The sequence below is a fragment of the Nylanderia fulva genome, unplaced genomic scaffold (assembly GCF_048542155.1).
Source record: "Nylanderia fulva isolate GAGA-0341 unplaced genomic scaffold, ASM4854215v1 Scaffold43, whole genome shotgun sequence".
NCBI classification, from domain to species: Eukaryota; Metazoa; Arthropoda; class Insecta; order Hymenoptera; family Formicidae; genus Nylanderia; species Nylanderia fulva.
The window spans coordinates 664,348-683,219 of record NW_028190510.1 but is presented as its reverse complement, the minus strand read 5'-3'; the positions used below and the strand labels follow the sequence as shown (position 1 = coordinate 683,219).

Genomic DNA, 18,872 nt, shown 5'->3' with positions numbered 1-18,872 from the left:
GGAATTGAAAAACGTATAAATGTAATATGTAATAATATGTACTAAAAATAAAGATTAATTGTCTTTATATTTAAATTCAATAATGTATAATAATTTTTGAAACATTTGATACATAAATAATATATATTAATTGCAATGTTTCATGTAATTGCACATTGTACTTTTTTAATAAACATATTCTATTTACTTACGCAATTTTTCCTTTCGTGTCAAAAATTCTAAATATTTCATCAGCAATACCATGATATTTTATATTTAAAGTGTAATTTCCCGGTGATAACTCATCCAAAAAAGAAACATGAATTATGTTTTTATCAATATTATAAGTTGAGTTATAAACAATATCATTATCATTCTCATAATATTTTTCTATATTTGAAAATAAAATTATATTTAAAATATATAGTCTTTTTGAATGTAAAAATACGTCTTGCGTTTTGTTAAAAATGCTTATGCTGATATTGTATTCTCCATGTAAAATATGTCCTTCAATATATGATATAAGCTTGTAATCGTAATGGATTGGTCTTATATATTTTGATGGTTGACAGCATAAAGATGATTCATTACGAATAGAAGCCGTCGCAGCAATAAACATTAATCCGCTATTTAATAATAGTTTTAGAAATATCATCATGTCGGAACAGGAATATATATTTTAGATCTGTAAAGCACATTGTGTAAACAAAAGATAAATAGAGAAATTAAATATAGTTTTGATGACTTTTTTAAATCACTGGACGACACAAGAGCGCGCTTTGCGCGCGCTTTTGATATTATTTTCTATGATTTATTTTACAATTGTCATATTGTTAATTTTCGCGATGAGAGTTGCCTAATGTTATGAAAATGATCATAATTTTAATTCGCCGAATTTGGCAACTATTTTGTACATATATATACATACTATATCGTATTTCTATATACTTCTTATTTCGGTTAATTTAATCGAATATAATTACGTGCGCGAAACAAAATTATATTATTAGTTGATAATAAAATTTCAAAAAATGTAACGCAATACAATTATTACTGTTATGCAAGCATAGAAATATATTTATAAATTACATGATTCATACAAATTCAATATATGAATTTTTAACAGAAAACGAAAAATATAATTTTCTACAATCTTTTGATCAAAATATCGAGTCTGTACGCGTCCACTACGCTACACGGCTCACGCGAAACTGATTATTTGATTAGATTAGTATATTCGATACGTCTTTTCAGGTGAGCAATTCGGACGAGACTGATTTTCATGCGGGATATCGCGAGCGCGGGACCGATAGTCCTATCACATGCAGTCATGTGGTCGATGATCACGCGCGAAAAACAGTCTCGTGCGAGCCGCGCAGCGTGATGAACATGTGAGATATGAAATCTCGCACGAGTCTAATGAAAGCGTACATATGTATATATTTTATCACAAAAGAATCTTGTAAAAAATTGTATTTCTTTGTTCGTATTTTCTGTTAAAGATTTAAATGAATTGTTATGCATTGCATAATTAATTAATATATATATTTTATTTTTGCATGCACGTGTCGCAAATTTTGAGATTTTATTATCAAAGAATAATATAACTTTTCTTTGCGTGCGTAATTATATTTGGTTAGATTAAACGAAATGATATATATTAATGCTACATAAATTTAGTATATATAAGCAGATTTGTTAATACAATAAGAAGTTACAAGTGAAAGTAATTGTGTCAACTCATAAATCAAATTCGGTTTTGTTATCAAGTTTAATTATGATAGCATATTATTATTAGTATAGTAAACCGTACAATACTGTTAGTAGAATATTAATACAAATGTGAAAAAAACAACATCAAAAATTTTTATTAAATTTAATGAATCTATAAATAATGTTATAGTATATTATATTAAACAGTTATATTTTAATTTTATATTTTATTACATATTTTATATTTTAATTTTAATTCGAGATGTTTATTATGTACATAATTTTAATTCGCTGAATTTTAATTATGTATATAATCTTACTTTCTGATTTCTTGTTATGTATCAGATATCAGACAATACAAACGTGCGCGAAGCGCACGTTATTGATATTATCTTTATTTTTTAATTTTCAACTGTCAAAATATTAATTTTGACGATGGCATTTGTTTGATGTTATTAATATAACGCGCAATGTTAATCGAGACAACCAATCAGTACCGCAGAAAAGCAGCAACAATATTTGCGATAATTGATTTTGCATGCCTTTTTTTAAAAAGGGATTTTTGTATATAAACAAGAAAATAAATATAAAAAGTATCAAAAGTAATAATTAAAGAAACATTATACTTAATGAAATATTATATGGTAAGGAAGCAAAGTGCAAATTTTCATTTGCACAATTTCTTCTTTTAATGCATTATATACATATATATACATATATATATATATATATATATATATAGTAAAAGTAATTGTGTCAACTCATAAATCAAATTCGGTTTTGTTATCAAGTTTAATTATGATAGCATATTATTATTAGTATAATATTAAGAGTTTAACTAGGCTCTGTAATATAAATATAAATTTAACATATATAAGACAGGCAATAAGAGCCAAATCGCGGATGACAGTGCGTTATCCTAAACGAAACTAAATTTTTTCGTTAGAATTAAATACCTGTGCACAAGGCACCAAATTTTACTTGGACACGGCCAAGATATAAAATTGGAATAATCTCTACAAGAGATTTTTAATTCCATGTATCCCCTATTCCCCCTAAAGAAATAAATGCGAGAGAAAAATATAGATCCGAAAGTCGCAGAATCGGGAATCGATTCTCGGGTTCTTATATATGTTAAATTTTTATATATATATATATATATATACATATATGTATGTATGTATGTATGTATTTCAATGTTGCATATATTGTAATTGACAGCAATATACAAAAATTAAATTGACAAAAATTATTTTTCTCCCGACTGCTGCCAACCGTAGGTTGGCGAAAAGAGAGGAAGTATGCGTTTCATCGAGCCCGGATCGGTCGTGACCTTAATTCTCGATAACTACTGCATAGTTTTATATCAACTTTGGAACATAAGTTTCTTATTAATCAAGGAAGGTTTAAAGCGTATTATTATCGTTATTTATTCTATTAATAAAAAGTGAAAAATGAGTATTATTTCGTCAATACGGTCTCTCATTGGCTGCTGTGTGAACCTAAGAGGAAAAATGATTCACCAATGAGATTCGTTGTAGTATCCGGATAGGGAATGTTGGTGACATTGGTATATACATCTCGAAGTAATAATGACGGGACTGATAGGATAGGTTAGCTGTCACCTGTTGCGTGTTATTGTCAACAACAATATTAAGTGAAGTGTATTATTATGGATATATCTCAAGAAGATATAAATAAAGGAGTAAGTTTCTTCTTTTATATTTATTGTTTTTTTCTTTATTTAGAATATTGTTATTATTATTTATTTATTGTTTCTTTATTTATATGTAGGAAGAAGATACTCGCTTGAAGATATCTGAAGAAGAAAACATTATTAATAATAGAAAACGAGTAAGTCTTGTTATTAATAATTAATAAAAATATATAATATAATTAATAATATAATTAATCTGTTGTAGTCATAACATGGCTATATGAATTTATATTTGTCTGCGTAGCCACTTATTTGCTATTAAATTTGCTACGTAGCCACATTGCTATAAATATCCACATATATGTATAATTGTATAAATGTATATAGTTATTTTTTCTCTTATTTGTATATTATATAATAATTATATAATTAATTAAAAATATGTATACAAATATATTTATAGTTATACAAAGATATTAGCGCACCAATAATTATGGCAATGCAGACAAATATATTAACTTACATAGCCAATTATCTACTACAAAAGATTATTCACATATGTAATAATAATTAAGGCTATACAAATATATAAACTTACTTGTGATTACATAATGTATAAACTTATATAGCCATAAGAAAGTTAATATATTTGTCAAAGCCATAATTATAACTGCGTACAAGTTTATGTATTTGATATAAGATATTGTTGTCATCTGTCTTTGTCATCTGTCTCTCTCTATCTATCAATCTATCTATCTAGCTATTTTTTTTTATTTATCTCTCTATTTATATTATATTATATTAATTTAAAAAATTGTAGCAGAAAAATATTTGAAAAGAATATAGAACATTGCAGTCACATGGTGAGTGTATGTGTGTCTTTATTATTATTATTATTATTATATTATATACATTGTAATATATATATTACATAATAAAAACTTTTACATGTGTAGGATGAAGAAGCAGAGAGACAAAAGAATGAAGAAACAGCATAAGAACAGCAATAAATTAGAAAATAAATAAAAAAAAATAATAATAAAAAAATTAGAAAATAAAAAATAAAAAATAAAAAACAAAAAAAAAATAAAAAATAAAAAACAATTAGAAAATAAATAATACAAATAAATTAGAAAAAAAAAAATTAGAAAATAAAAAATAAATTAGAAAATAAAAAAATTAGAAAATAATAATAAAATTTTTTACAAAAAAAAACTCCCGACTGCTGCCAACAAAGTTTTAATGTTTAAATTAGAAAATAATGTTTAAATTAGAAAATAAATAAAAAAAAATAATAAAAAAATTAGAAAATAAAAAATAAAAAATAAAAAACAATTAGAAATAAATAAAAAAATAAAAAACAAAACAAAAATTAAAAATAATAAAAAAACAAAAAAATTATAAGTATAAAAAATAAGCTTGTAAAAGTTGGAAATAATCACACATAAATAAAGTCTGTTGTTTATTATATAATTTTTCTTATTTAAATTTATTGTTATCATACATATTTAGCGCTATATAATTTACAAAAATTTCAGATTTTTGAATTCAAAAAATTTTTTTAATTATAATTATTATTATTAATTCTACAATTTACAAGAGCAGTCGGGAGACGCCGCGCTAAATTTGAGACATATACGCACGCGCACGTTTTATGTAATAAATAGACACAAACACAAATATCGATACTCAACGGACGTTACAGTTTTTAGACGCGCGGCGTCTCCCGACTGCTCTTGTAAATTGTAGAATTAATAATAATAATTATAATTAAAAAAATTTTTTGAATTCAAAAATCTGAAATTTTTGTAAATTATATAGCGCTAAATATGTATGATAACAATAAATTTAAATAAGAAAAATTATATAATAAACAACAGACTTTATTTATGTGTGATTATTTCCAACTTTTACAAGCTTATTTTTTATACTTATAATTTTTTTGTTTTTTTATTATTTTTAATTTTTGTTTTGTTTTTTATTTTTTTATTTATTTCTAATTGTTTTTTATTTTTTATTTTATCGTCTAAAAATTATATACATCTAAAACAAAATTTTGAAAATAATTTGTTAAAATATAAAAATTTATAGAACATAAAGTTTATTGTTTGAAGCAAATTACATTAATAAACACAAGATCCATCACGTTTACATACATAAAAACTTGTTTTTATTCAAAATAAAAAACAGACAGTAAGACTAAGAAAGATCGAGCAGCGGAGACAAAGATATGAAGAGAGAATAAGAAAAGGAGAGAGAGAGAGAGAGAGAGAGAGAGAGAGAGAGAGAGAGAGAGAGAGAGAGCATAATAAACATTATTATTATTTTTCTTTAGAGGTCTGTGTTATTTCTTCTCTTAAATTGTGTATTATAAACTCCAAACAAACAATCGTCGAGAATAAACACACATAAAATCAATTTTAATTTATATAAATTATAAATTATAATTCAGTTAATTTTAAATTATATAAATTTTAAACGTGATAATGAATATTATATACATATATACAAGGTGAGGATTTTTCAACAGCGAAAATGTAGTACCAACAAATTTCGAGTTATAAGCGATCAAAAATAAATGATTTTTGGCAAACTAAGCCTTGTGGAAATAAAATATTAACAAATCACATTTGTCAATTAATTTTACTTAATTAACTTTACTTTTAATTTATTTGATTAATATAATTCTACTTATTTTTGAGTGCTGTTTTTATATTTATTTTGTATTTAACAAAATTAATTTTTTTCAAATTTTTTATAATATATCATCCTTATAAGGGGATATATCGAATATAAATTGAAAACAATTGTTCTATTTTTTATTTTACTTGATTATATATTTAATCTTTAACAGCAAAAGTTAATATTTGATTTTCCTTGTTAAAGTTATTTTAGTCAATACCACAACTTAAAAATCATTTTAAGTATTAAAATACACACAGATATTTTTTTATACACCATAAAAAGTACGACAAAGTTTAGAAAACAGAATTTTTATAATCTATTAATGAAAGAACAATTAAAGGTGTCTATTATAATAATTAGTATCTGTTATGTAAATTGTAGTATTTGTAAGTTTCAGAAATAGTTTATATTCGATATCAAACTTTTGATGGTTCACGATTATTTCAACATTACAATTCGTAAAATATTATATTATCGATATTATTTAAAATTATCGCAGAACTAAAATTTAAAAATAATTTTGAATAAAAGTATTCTCTTTATATCGTAAATATCCGTTGGTAATTCTATAAATATCCGTTATACTGTATGATTAAATATTATTGTATTTGTGAACAAATATATATATTTTTATATTTTTAACTTATTCTGACTTACCCTATATTTCGGAACAGTATGTTAACTGCAAAAGTATATTCATAAAATTTATATTTTTTAACAATTAACTGCAACCAATTAATACTAGCAGCACGCAATGTTGGAAGAATATAATAGATTCACACACTTTATTAAAAGTATTGTATCTACCACGATAAAGTTCGAAAAACTGACATCAGTCGATTCTCTGTACGGTTCGAAAGACCACGAAATACTGAAATCAGTCGATTCTCTGTACGTGTCATCATGCTAAATATGATGTGTTAGGTCAACAAAACTTTGGAGGTCGTTATATATATATGTATATATACTATATACATTTATGTATATATAGGTATATATATTTGTGTACGTGTAGCGGCATTTGTGTGTATCAGTTGTCTTAATTAAGCACATTCAAATTTTGCCTAATTAATCAAATAAATATGCATCATTTACAAATTCATATTATTTATTTCGAAAAACATTTTCACAAAAAATATGGTGTAATTTCTTGTGATATACTTATCTTTCGATAATTTCATTATAATAATTTTCTGCACAAAATATAGTTATATAATTCAATTAGTGTAAGTGTGTCATTATACATGTAAGATCGAAAAAAAATGTATTTTTAGGAATTTCTTTTTAAACTGAACAATCTTTTAAAATAAATGATTATTTATTCGAATGTATATATTTTGAAGATTCTATAATATTTTTTTATAACAAAATATTAAAAAACGAAATAGATATCAGAGCATTTATTTATAAATTTTTTTTGCACATTGCTTTAAATTGCAATTTTTTTAAATCGTTGGAGTGTTTTTCTTATATCAATCAATTTCTCCACATTATTTTGTGCAAAAATTTATTAAGCTAAAATAATATAACAAATACATTACAAGATGTTACATATTTTTGACAGAATAGAACATAAAACATTTAAAAATATGATGATAATTATAAAATTTCAAAAATGCCTCCATCTGAAATAAAACCATACTTACGACGCGACGCTCCTTTCAAATTCTATAAATATTATTTCAAGTATTTGTCGAAAGAGAAGCCTTGGTTCTGAAATAACAACAATACGTTATTTAAAATGGGACACTATATATTTTTTTGTTAAAAATAAATATTTATTTCTACATTTCTTTATGCACAATACTGTGCCTTTATATTGTACCTACGTCTGTATGTATAAGTATATATTATAAAATCGTAAATATTATAATCGCTTACTTATTAATCGCGATATGTACTATTTTTTTGTTTTTTATATCAATTTTTTTCTTAAAATTTTAATACTTTAATTATTTATTCGTACATTGTACTAAATGAGCTAAACTAAAAATTTATAATTGGTAGAATTAGTATCTCCATAAGACATTAAAGAAAAAAAGTTAATATACAAAATATTTTTGAAGAGCTACGTTACTTTTTTTTAAATTGTGTATATACTAAATAAACAAATTGTGAGAATAAAGTCAAAATAAAATACAATTTGAATTTAAGCCGTGATTTTCAGAACTATCGCAATATGTCAAACCAGATGCGCCAACAATTGCTCTGCATATTTATATTAAGAATTTTTTTGAACCATTAAATTATTTTATATTTGAAAATTAATAATTATAATATTGTCATCTTTCTCACATATAGCTGTATTTATATAAAAGGCCTTAAAATTTTCAACAATGTTTACTTTATTAAATCTTACTAATAGCGCAATAAAATATTTATTGAATTTAAATAAATTATTTATCTCAATACTCCTTTATAACAAAAATCATTTATTTGAAATTAATAATATCGATTTGATGCAAAAAATATTTATTTGATGTAAGAAAATTCTCTTCAAAACAGATAAATATTTATTTGTATCAAATAAATGATTTATATAGCAGTATAGAAATAAAAATATTTTTTTATTAAATTATTTTTTCAATGCGTTGATACACTTTTATACTTGTCAATTTTATTCTTGACAGTATGTGAAACATTTAATTGATTTTAATTGTGTTAGTAAGAATTAAATTAAATTATCATTTATTTTTATTTAAATGTCTGAGAAAATTAATAATGGATTCTTCCATTCTCTTAACAGTATTTTAATTAGTGTCAGAATTACTTCAATTCTTGAATTATGTATATATATATACACAGAAAATTATACGCAAATATGTGCATATATTACATAGTAACTCCGTTTTCATATTTTAATTGATGAGCTGTCGAAAGATTTTAGATATGTTAATTGTTTTAAAAAAATATTAGTAATAAGCGCGAAATTATGTTGTACAATTTTAAAGTTATGTGATATAATTTTATAAATATTAATATTAAAATTAATAATTTATTTCAATAAATTTATTGAAATTAAAATGTGGATTATGCAAGAGCAAGGGGCCGGGGGGAGGGAGAGAAAGAGAGAGAAAGAGAGAGAGAGAGAGAGAGAGAGAGAGAAAGAAATTATGTTATGTGATTTACTGTAAATTAAAAAATAAAAATCAATCAATTTTATATAATAACATATTAATATTGAACATATATAGCACGTTAACATATTATTAATTCTTATTGTTCTCTAAACATATATTTTATGTATACATACATTTATTAATATTATAATGTATTAATTAAATATTTTATATATAATATGAACTGAATATAATATAATACATGTATATATATTATTACTATTTTATATACACACACATACACACATGCATAGGCATACATATATAATTTACATGTATATATAGTTTATATAATAAAAAATTTAATATTTTGTATATATATAAATATGTTGGCTATAAATGTTTATAATAATTATGTGATAGAAAATAAATTACTAATTCAATATGTGTATGTGTGTTATATGTATTATAATGAATAGTAAAATTTATTATAATATTACATTACTTTCTTGTGACTACACAGGTAATAATATATATTACAACTACTTCAAGTAAGATCGCAAAAGAAAAATGTAAAACTTGATGCTTGCAGTCATAAAGTTTTGTAAAGACGGCGGCATCCAATAGTAAAACTTATAAATAAACAATAATTAAAGCAAAATAAATAGTATATACAATATAAAAAATTATTTATATGAAGTATATCCACGTATGCAAAGCTGCAATTTTTTTTACATGCACATATTCCAGACGAATAAACTTTCAAAATGCACTCTCTGTTCTTTGATTTGATGCTTGCGAATTAATGTTTTGCTTATGATTTTGTCATAATTCTGTATTATGAAATCCTAATATAGATCAACAAAAATTTGTACAATGAAATTAATATACTGTTTATATAATAAACAAAACAAATATAAAATTAATATTCAAAAATTAATAAGAGAGATAGAACAATATTTCTTTTTCTTTTGTTTTCCATAATAATATTTATGAAATTTACCTTTTCTTTTATCCCAACATATAAGTCTTTACTGTCCACCATAAATGTAACGTAATCGTTTATAAACTAGAATGTATTATTTTTACCATTATTAATAGACAACGTTATTATTACATTATTTAAATTATTTAAACATTATATAATATTTATTAATATCGCATTATTATTACATTTTGTATACATACATAAATAAACATGTAAAATTTTTACCTCAGCTAGATTTTCGCGATATACATTATTAATCATAATAAGTAATGCTGCAATTACACCAACATGTCTAAAAACGGAAAAAACAAATGCATATATAAAACACATAATAAATTTTTATACAAAATATTTATAAAAATATGTCAAATTACATTGGTTTTATGTTAAAAAAATCGTCTAATATGTACTGCAAGATATCTTCATTCTTCGTATGCTTCGTAATAATATGTAAGAAATTGGTAACAAGATATTGGATTTCTCGTTTTCTAATAGATTTTATTCTTAAATAATCTTTAATTATATCATTATCTTTAGGGCAAGTCAAGTATTCTAAAAATTTAGGGTCAAATTTTTCATATCCTATGTCATACACTAATTCCCAAGACTCTTTGTTGGTAGTTATCGTCAAACCGTTACAATATGTCCATTCCTTCCACCATGGCAAAAGTCTAAAACATAACAAAATTAAATTTTTTATTAAAGATTAGCATATGTATCTCTTGATCAAATCATTTGAACATTGTGGGCTATACCTACTAGAGAATTTGATTTAGGAAGGCTAAAAAAATATGTATAACAATATTTACTTGTGTTTTGTAGGATCTTGGAGATGTTGTTCTAATTTATTGTTGGCTTTTCTCTTACAAGTTATGCTATCGAGAAAACATGCCCATCTTGCAGCTTCTTGTCGTAAACATACTCTAAGTTCGTCTGCATCATCAATTTCTTCATATTTGATTCTTTCAAGTACTTTGTTTAATGCGTATTCTACTTGAGACTAAAAATTGGGAAATATTTATTTATTTGTTTATATTATAAATGTATTCAAAAATTAATTATTATATTTTTTCATTATTTTCCTATAGATTTATAAAATTTTCTCTATGAAATAAACATACATACAAATTCACTTATAGACGCTAACGTTTATCTATTCACGTACATATGCACGTGCAAATATACATATGTATTACATCTGTACGCAAAAATATGGTTTAATTTGTGCGAAATGTTTTAGAATATTTAATAGATATTAAAGTTTCATAACTATTTATTAATTATATTTTATTTTTAAATAAGGTATAAAATATTACTTTTTGAAATATATAATTAAATTTTTCCATCTATAAATATATGTTTAATTTTTTTTTTAATTACAACAAGTAATATTAATATAAAACCAATATAATTGCATTCATTGACAAAAATGTTAAGCACCCAGCTATATATCCAACAACAATGTTATATACCAATAATATTGGCAGTAATGAAAATCATAAACTTTTTGACAGTTCTTCGGGTGAGTGATTATTTGAACTGAATTTGTTTGCACATTTGTTTGCGACGTAATACTATGTAAAATTTTATTATTGCTGAATATATTTTTCTAAGTATTTAAATTATTTGTGATCAATGAGTGTATATGCAAATATTTAAATGTAATAAATTCATTGAAATTTATTAATATTTACAGTAATATTTCCATTCGATTCTCTCCATGGAAAAGTACCATACATGTATTCTAAAGCTTTAAACATAGGATACCATGCTATATAATCTTCTTCTCGTTGCAAATACTCTGTAAGATTCCAAAATATATGCGAATGGAGTTGGCCTGCTATCATTAAATGAAATGAATCATCGATAATTTGAGCACGATTAAGAACATGAATTTTCGTGTAATTATCAGATTTTAGATAACTTGAAATTCTTCGCCAATTTTCTTCATCATAGTTAACGCGATAATATCCTGTCGAACAGTAAATAAATTTTAACAATTTTTATTATTTTTAATAATTTTATAATTAATATACTAATTCTCAAACATTTGTGTTTAATATTTTTGTTTATATAAATTATAATTTGAAAACGTATAAAAATTTAATAAAATGCAAATATATATATAAATGTGAATACATATAGAAAATTAATTATAAATTTATAATGAAAGTGTGCAAGGTATTGTTCAACATAAAATAAAATGGATTCTAGTTGTGCATTAATAATAATTATTTTATGCTAACCAATACAATTTCTGTAACACGTAACAGTACAAAAAATGTATGTTACCTGCACTTATTATTATTAATTTTATAAATATATAATTATCCTTTTAATAATTTTTAATACTATTAGAATAAAATATTTTTAAAAAAACTATTACAGTTATATAATGAATATTTTAGATTTTTATAGGACAATAAAATAAATAAAAATATAAAATTATGTCAAGTATGTGTGTGTAAAATAAAGGCGAGAAATAATAGTCATAATAAGTCCATTTGTCGATATTTACCAACTTGTTGTATATTGAATATCATCCAACCATCCTCTTTAAATGGTAATGTTATTAAATACCCTGACACGGGTAGAAAATGATAAGTTAAATTGTCAAAATCGGGAGATGCTTCCGTAGTAAAAGTTAGAGGAATGCTGCGATTATCTACTGTGTCGATATATTTAATATTTATTTTCATTTGGCTCACAGAATCATTATAATATCGTACTACTTCAATGAGAGGACAATGCTGTTCCGCATTTTCCCAATTTCTTATTTCTGTTATGAATAGAGACGTACTTATATTTCTTCTTGGAGCAAAATCTGGCACAAAATCTGGCACAAAATCCGCGAAGCTTAAACGATGGAAGTGGCTAAATTCACAAAGTATGTAAAATATATAAAAATATGTTAAAATTTTTTGTCTGTATAATGTTAATATTATAAAAAAATTTAATAAATACTAAGAAGCAAAATATAAATTGCGCACTTCTATTTATATATTTATATATATTATATCTATAATATATTCTGACAAGAAAGAAGATAATATAATTTTAAATCAAATTTATAAATTTTATTTAATTTTTTATGCATTATTAGCATTAATACAGATTATATTTCAGCAAAGTATTGACAGAGTACAAGATGATTAAAAGAAGAAATAAAACAAATAAGAAGTTAAAGACAAAACAAAAATAAGAAAAATAATATAAAGGAGATCGATTTTTAAGAAAAGAAAATAAAAATAGAGAAAGGAATGAAAAATAAATATAAGCGTTACATATTTAAAAACCTGTTAAATAAAATTAGAAAACAAATGTAGCACAGAATACAATTAAAAAAAAACAGATATAAGAATTATAGACGATATAAAAAGATAAAGAAAATAATAAAGAGAAAAAAAATAATTTTATTTATTTTATTTAAATTGTTTTAAAAAATAACAAATTATGAAACGAAAATAAAACAACAATGGATATGTATATAAAAAAGTGATAACGATAAAATAACAATTTTCTTCTACAGAAACTGTTTTCATAGGAAAAGTAATAAAATTAAAAATAATTTTAGTAGAAGATTTAGAAATATAGCGGAATTGTAACGCTAACAATAAGAAAAATAACACTATGAAATAATGTCAGAAAAAACAAAAAAAAATACAAGACATTATATAAAACTTTTATTGTTATACGTTATTTAAGTTCTACAATTCTATTTTTTTTATATTATATTCTACTACCCTTTTCGGCCCGTGAAACAGGTATCAAATATTTTTTTATCTTTTATTATTAATTATTTTATTTTTTGCTGATGTTCCCACCGCTGACCCGCTATTAATAGTTCTCGTACATTTTTATACTTTCTTCAATTAATAAAATTTTTCTGTATACAACATTTTTCGTAAAATATTTTTGGTTTCCTTAATTATTTGTCTCTGATTGCTTAATTCATTAATTTTTATTCTGACACTATCCCTTTTTGTTGCTCTAGAGAATGCTACATATAGTTGACTATGGGCAAATACAGGTTGTGGCAAATAAATTCCAACTCTTTGTAAAGTACGTCTCGAAATTTTGGTACTAATTTCGAGAAAATCGGTCTACAAATTTGTTGGTGCATCGGTGAGTGAATAAGGTGATAAAAAGTTTTAAAAATCACATAATAGCCATCTCCCACAAAATTTTAGTACAAATTTCGAAAAAGTCGGTGCATAAATGTGTGAATGCGTGAGTGGATGCGTGGCTGGAAAGAAACTTGAAAAAACCACACAGTAGCTTTCTCTGAATAATTTGCAACATTTTGATACCAATTTTGCGAAAATTGATCCATAAACGCGCATGCGCGTGGGTAAATGCGTGGGTGGAGGTGTAACGTTTGAAAAAATTACATCGTCGCCATCTCCATAAAATTTGCAACATTTTGGTATCAACAAACGAAGATTCAATAACGGCTTTGTAATATAAATATATATCTAAATCATAAGGAAAACTTAAAGAGCCATACGCGGATGTTTTCTACGTACAACGAAACTAAATTTTCGTTGGAAACAAAGCGTGAGCAAGACACGTATTATTCTCGGTGTACCAACCAAGACTTTTAAAAAATTAAAATAATCTCTTACTTAAGATTTAATTTCAAAAACCCCTAATCCCCCTGCGAAAATAAATCTTAGTTTGTTTCTACACACGCCGGCGAATAGGCATTATAAGGTATATATAAGCAGAGAAGAGTACAGAATCGAAGGGTCTGAATAACTCAGATAGAAGAGCAGCCGCTCGGCAAGCGTAAGATTCGATTCAGCGACTTTCAGATCTACATTTTTCTCTTGCATTTACTTAATCATTTCCGCAGGGGGGTTAAACACTTTTGAAATTAAATCTCAAGTAAAAGATTATTTCAATTTTTAAAAAGTCTTGGTTGGTACACCGAGAATAATGCGTGCTTTGCGCACGCTTTGTTTTCAACGAAAATTTAGTTTCGTTGTAAATATACGTAAAAAACATCCGCGTATGGCTCTTTAAGCCTTCCTTATGATTTAGATTTTTATTTTGGTACCGATTTCAAAAAAATCGGTTCATAAATATGCGATTGTGTGGGTGGGTGCGTGGGTGAAAATCACTATCGTCACACTCCCCGGAAAATTTATGAAATTTTGATACCATTGGTGAAAATCAATCCACAAATGCGGAAGTAATACGCGTTCAGACACACAGACGGTACTTATACTATATAGATAGATTATATTACTCACTTATTGTTATATACATACCTGTTTATGAATGTCTCAAATATTTCTTCTGTGATGAAAGGTAGCAACATGCGCAGTATAAAAGGTGCTACAATTTACATTAAAATTATAAATTAGATATATTATAAATACATTCACCATAATGTGCGTGTGCATGTGCGTGTGCGGGGGCGCGCGTATAAGTGTACTTTTATCAAAATAATATTTAATTAAAATCCAGATAAAGGATTAATTATCTTCTAATTTTACACATATTTTAAAATATTAAGAGTTAAAAATTTACACGGACTATTTTATTATTGTATATTACGTATACCTCTGATAGAATTGGGAATTTCCAATAAACTGTTAGCTTGTGAAGTAGAATTCAACATATAATAATAACTATCCAAATTAAAAGAGTAATGTTGATTTTGAACAACAAATAAATTTATTATTCGATCATCTTCATAAATCTATAACAAAATAGTAAATATATAGATATAACCGTTCTGATTATACTAGCATTAAATGCAATTACTAATATTATTATCGTTACCTCATTGTTAGAACAAAACACTTTCTCATTTTGAAAAACACACATATTAAAAAAATATAATAAAAAAATCAAAAATTTTGTATTAAAATAATAAGCAAACATTAAATAATTTTTAAATTATATTGTCTCATCAGATATTATATTGCAGACTGCTCTTTATCAAGTTTATTAAAATAAATATGATGTGTATTAGTTTTTGATTAATTTATCTTATTTGCATAAAATTTAAAAATATGTAATAAAGTGGCGTTAAAATAAAAATTTTTAATAAATTATAATTATATATGTATGTAAAGATGTGAAAAAAGTAATTTTTAAGAAACAGTTAATTATATTAATTATATTAAATTATATTAAATAATACTAAATGTTTTCAAGACAATTCACTGAAAATGCATATAAATTTTGTAAAAAGGGTTTGATTTAAGAAAGTCTTGCGATATATGAATGTTTAAGTATTGTTACGTCCGCGACCACCCTTCGGATTATCTCGAAGAAATGTCGCGCGCACTCAAACTCTCACACGCCGGAAATGAATACACTCGCGTAATAAAGCAATAAACATTAATATTAGAAGCCAATAAACCGTAGCGATACAATATAATATTACGTGCATTAATTCTAATGCAAATATATCCGCCGATCAGCTGTCAGAGGATACGTCCTCACCGCACGACAGCTAGACCAGAACAAAACGCATCGATAGACATAAACAGCTTCTTAGCGACGATAGAAGATCCTGATAGAAGACCCTGATAGAAGACCCTGATAGAAGATCCTAATAGAAAATCCTGACGATCGTATAATACAGGGATGTATCGTCAAACCGGGCGGGACACGGACATAACAGTATTATGTCGTTTGCGAGAAAATGGAAACAAGATAAAGTTAAAAATATTTAGAATAATGTACCTTATTGACGGCATACGTTGCAAGTAATGGAATAAGACCTTTTTTAAACCAAAAATCCGACACTAACGGATCGTTCAACATGTTATTAAACCATTCCTGTGTCACTTTAAGTCCTACTAATTGAGCTACTTTGATTTCCTGAGCAGTAGAATATAAATTTCTATCGTAGATGATATCTGTTTCCCTATAAGTGTAATATTTAGAAGATAAGAATCCGAAATTTTATAGAAATAAAAACTGTATTTTTGTTACGATATCTTAATTTTATAGTTATACCATTTACAAACTCATGAGTACAATTTAGCAAATCAATATAAATCGTACCAAATACTTTCTTTATTTTTTAATTTACAATATGTAGCAACGATAAATTTCGTTTACAGAACGTTTACAGAAACAAAAAATATACATGTTTTTATATTTTATAATTTTGTATACTAATATACTTTTATTTTTAATGTAATTTTAAGCACTTGTACTCACTTATAAAATACAATTCCAAAATCTATTATACCATTGTCATGGAAATTTGGAATCACAACATGAGTCACCTTCAAAATTTGCTCCGAACGTAAATTCCATTCAATTTTAAACAACAACGTGATATTTTCAGCAAAATTTTTTGCAAATTCCATATGAGATATTCTATATTCGTTACTGCACCACATTTCAATGTTTCGATTGTCATCATCAGTACGTAATAGGTAATTAGACACAATCATTGTTGCAAGATAACACGATATTGCAGATGTGGTAGCGAAGTATGTCCATAACATTTTGGACTCATTTTCTTCCGTTTGTCGCAATGGTATATTTGACAAAGCCGTACATTGATTACATCCTATAGATATGTTAAAGGTTGTCTCGAACAATACATTCTGTTGATCCCAACATGAAGACAATCGGGTGCATATTACATTGAAATGAATACCAGCTAACAGACTATAAATTTTAAAGGATATAAATTGATGAAACATTTCTAGCAAGCATAAAAATATTGAAATTAAAAAACGTATAAATGTAATATGTAATAATATGTACTATAGATAAAGATTGATTGTCTTTATATTTAAATTCAATGATGTATAATAATTTTTGAAACATTTTATACATAAATAACATATATTAATTGCAATGTTTTATGTAATTGCACATTGTACTTTTTTAATAAACATATCCTATTTACTTACGCAATTTTTCCTTTCGTGTCAAAAATTCTAAATATTTTATCAGCAATACCATGATATTTTATATTTAAAGTGTAATTTCCGGGTGATAACTCATCCAAAAAAGAAACATGAATTATGTTTTTATCAATATTATAAGTTGAGTTATAAACAATATCATTATCATTCTCATAATATTTTTTTATATTTGAAAATAAAATTATATTTAAAATATATAGTTTTTTTGAATGTAAAAATACGTCTTGCGTTTTGTTAAAAATGCTTATGCTGATATTGTATTCTCCATGTAAAATATGTCCTTCAATATATGATATAAGCCTGATATCGTAATGGATTGGTTTTATATATTTTGATGGTTGACAGCATGAAGATGATTCATTACGAATAGAAGCCATCGCAGCGATAAACATTAATCCGCTATTTAATAATAGTTTTAGAAATATCATCATGTCGGAAAAGGAATATTTATTTTAGATCTGTAAAGCACAATATAAACAAAAAATAAATAGAGAAATTAAATATAGTTTTGATGACCTATTCGGGACCGATAGTCCCATCACATGTAATCACGTGATCAGTGGTCACACACGAAAGTCTCGTGCGAGCCGCGCAGCATGATGAACATGTGAAATATGGAATATCGCGCGAGTCTAATGAAAGCGTACATATATGTATATATTTTATCACAAAAGAATCTTGTAAAAAATTGTATTTTTTTGTTCGTATTTTCTGTTAAAGATTTAAATGAATTGTTATGCGTTGCATAATTAATTAATATATATATTTTTTTGCATGCACGTGTCGCAAATTTTGATATTTTATTATCAAAGAATAATATAACTTTTCTTTGCGTGCGTAATTATATTTGGTTAGATTAAACGAAATGATATATATTAATGCTA

At 24.7% G+C, this 18,872-nt stretch overlaps 2 protein-coding genes and 1 long non-coding RNA gene across 6 annotated transcripts in view; 1 reads left to right on the top strand and 2 right to left on the bottom strand.

The window, feature by feature from the left end:
* The window catches only part of LOC114928072 (aminopeptidase N-like), a 29,070-nt gene that overhangs the window by 8,031 nt on the left and 2,167 nt on the right, over positions 1 to 18,872 (bottom strand). Inside the window, exons 2-3 of one of the 2 annotated variants that reach the window (XM_085486387.1) lie at positions 17,974 to 18,446; positions 17,267 to 17,624 (exon numbers count right to left, since the gene is read on the bottom strand). In XM_085486387.1, coding sequence (XP_085342513.1) covers positions 17,267 to 17,624; positions 17,974 to 18,025 — 410 coding nt within the window. In that variant the 5' untranslated portion in view covers positions 18,026 to 18,446. Of the gene's footprint in view, positions 1 to 191; positions 665 to 6,691; positions 6,913 to 17,266; positions 17,625 to 17,973; positions 18,447 to 18,872 lie in introns of those variants that run through there. The other variant, XM_085486388.1, reaches the window with a different exon arrangement.
* LOC146721677 (uncharacterized) lies at positions 2,943 to 4,399 on the top strand. Of its 3 annotated transcripts, none has more exons than XR_014925551.1 (4): positions 2,943 to 3,397; positions 3,487 to 3,546; positions 4,170 to 4,212; positions 4,306 to 4,399. It is a non-coding gene; the product is annotated as an uncharacterized LOC146721677 (long non-coding RNA). The 3 variants fall into 3 exon arrangements; XR_014925550.1 differs by having other exon boundaries at positions 4,170 to 4,218; XR_014925552.1 differs by lacking the exon at positions 4,170 to 4,212.
* On the bottom strand, positions 9,339 to 17,074 carry LOC146721676 (aminopeptidase N-like). Its single transcript, XM_085486409.1, has 12 exons — positions 17,067 to 17,074; positions 16,784 to 16,967; positions 15,650 to 15,788; positions 15,355 to 15,421; positions 12,882 to 12,955; positions 12,600 to 12,749; positions 11,776 to 12,053; positions 10,891 to 11,081; positions 10,456 to 10,752; positions 10,307 to 10,373; positions 10,097 to 10,162; positions 9,339 to 9,941 (listed from the first exon to the last, which is right to left on the bottom strand). The coding sequence occupies exons 1-12, from the start codon at positions 17,072 to 17,074 to the stop codon at positions 9,825 to 9,827; spliced, it is 1,638 nt and encodes a 545-aa protein (XP_085342535.1). The 3' UTR covers positions 9,339 to 9,824.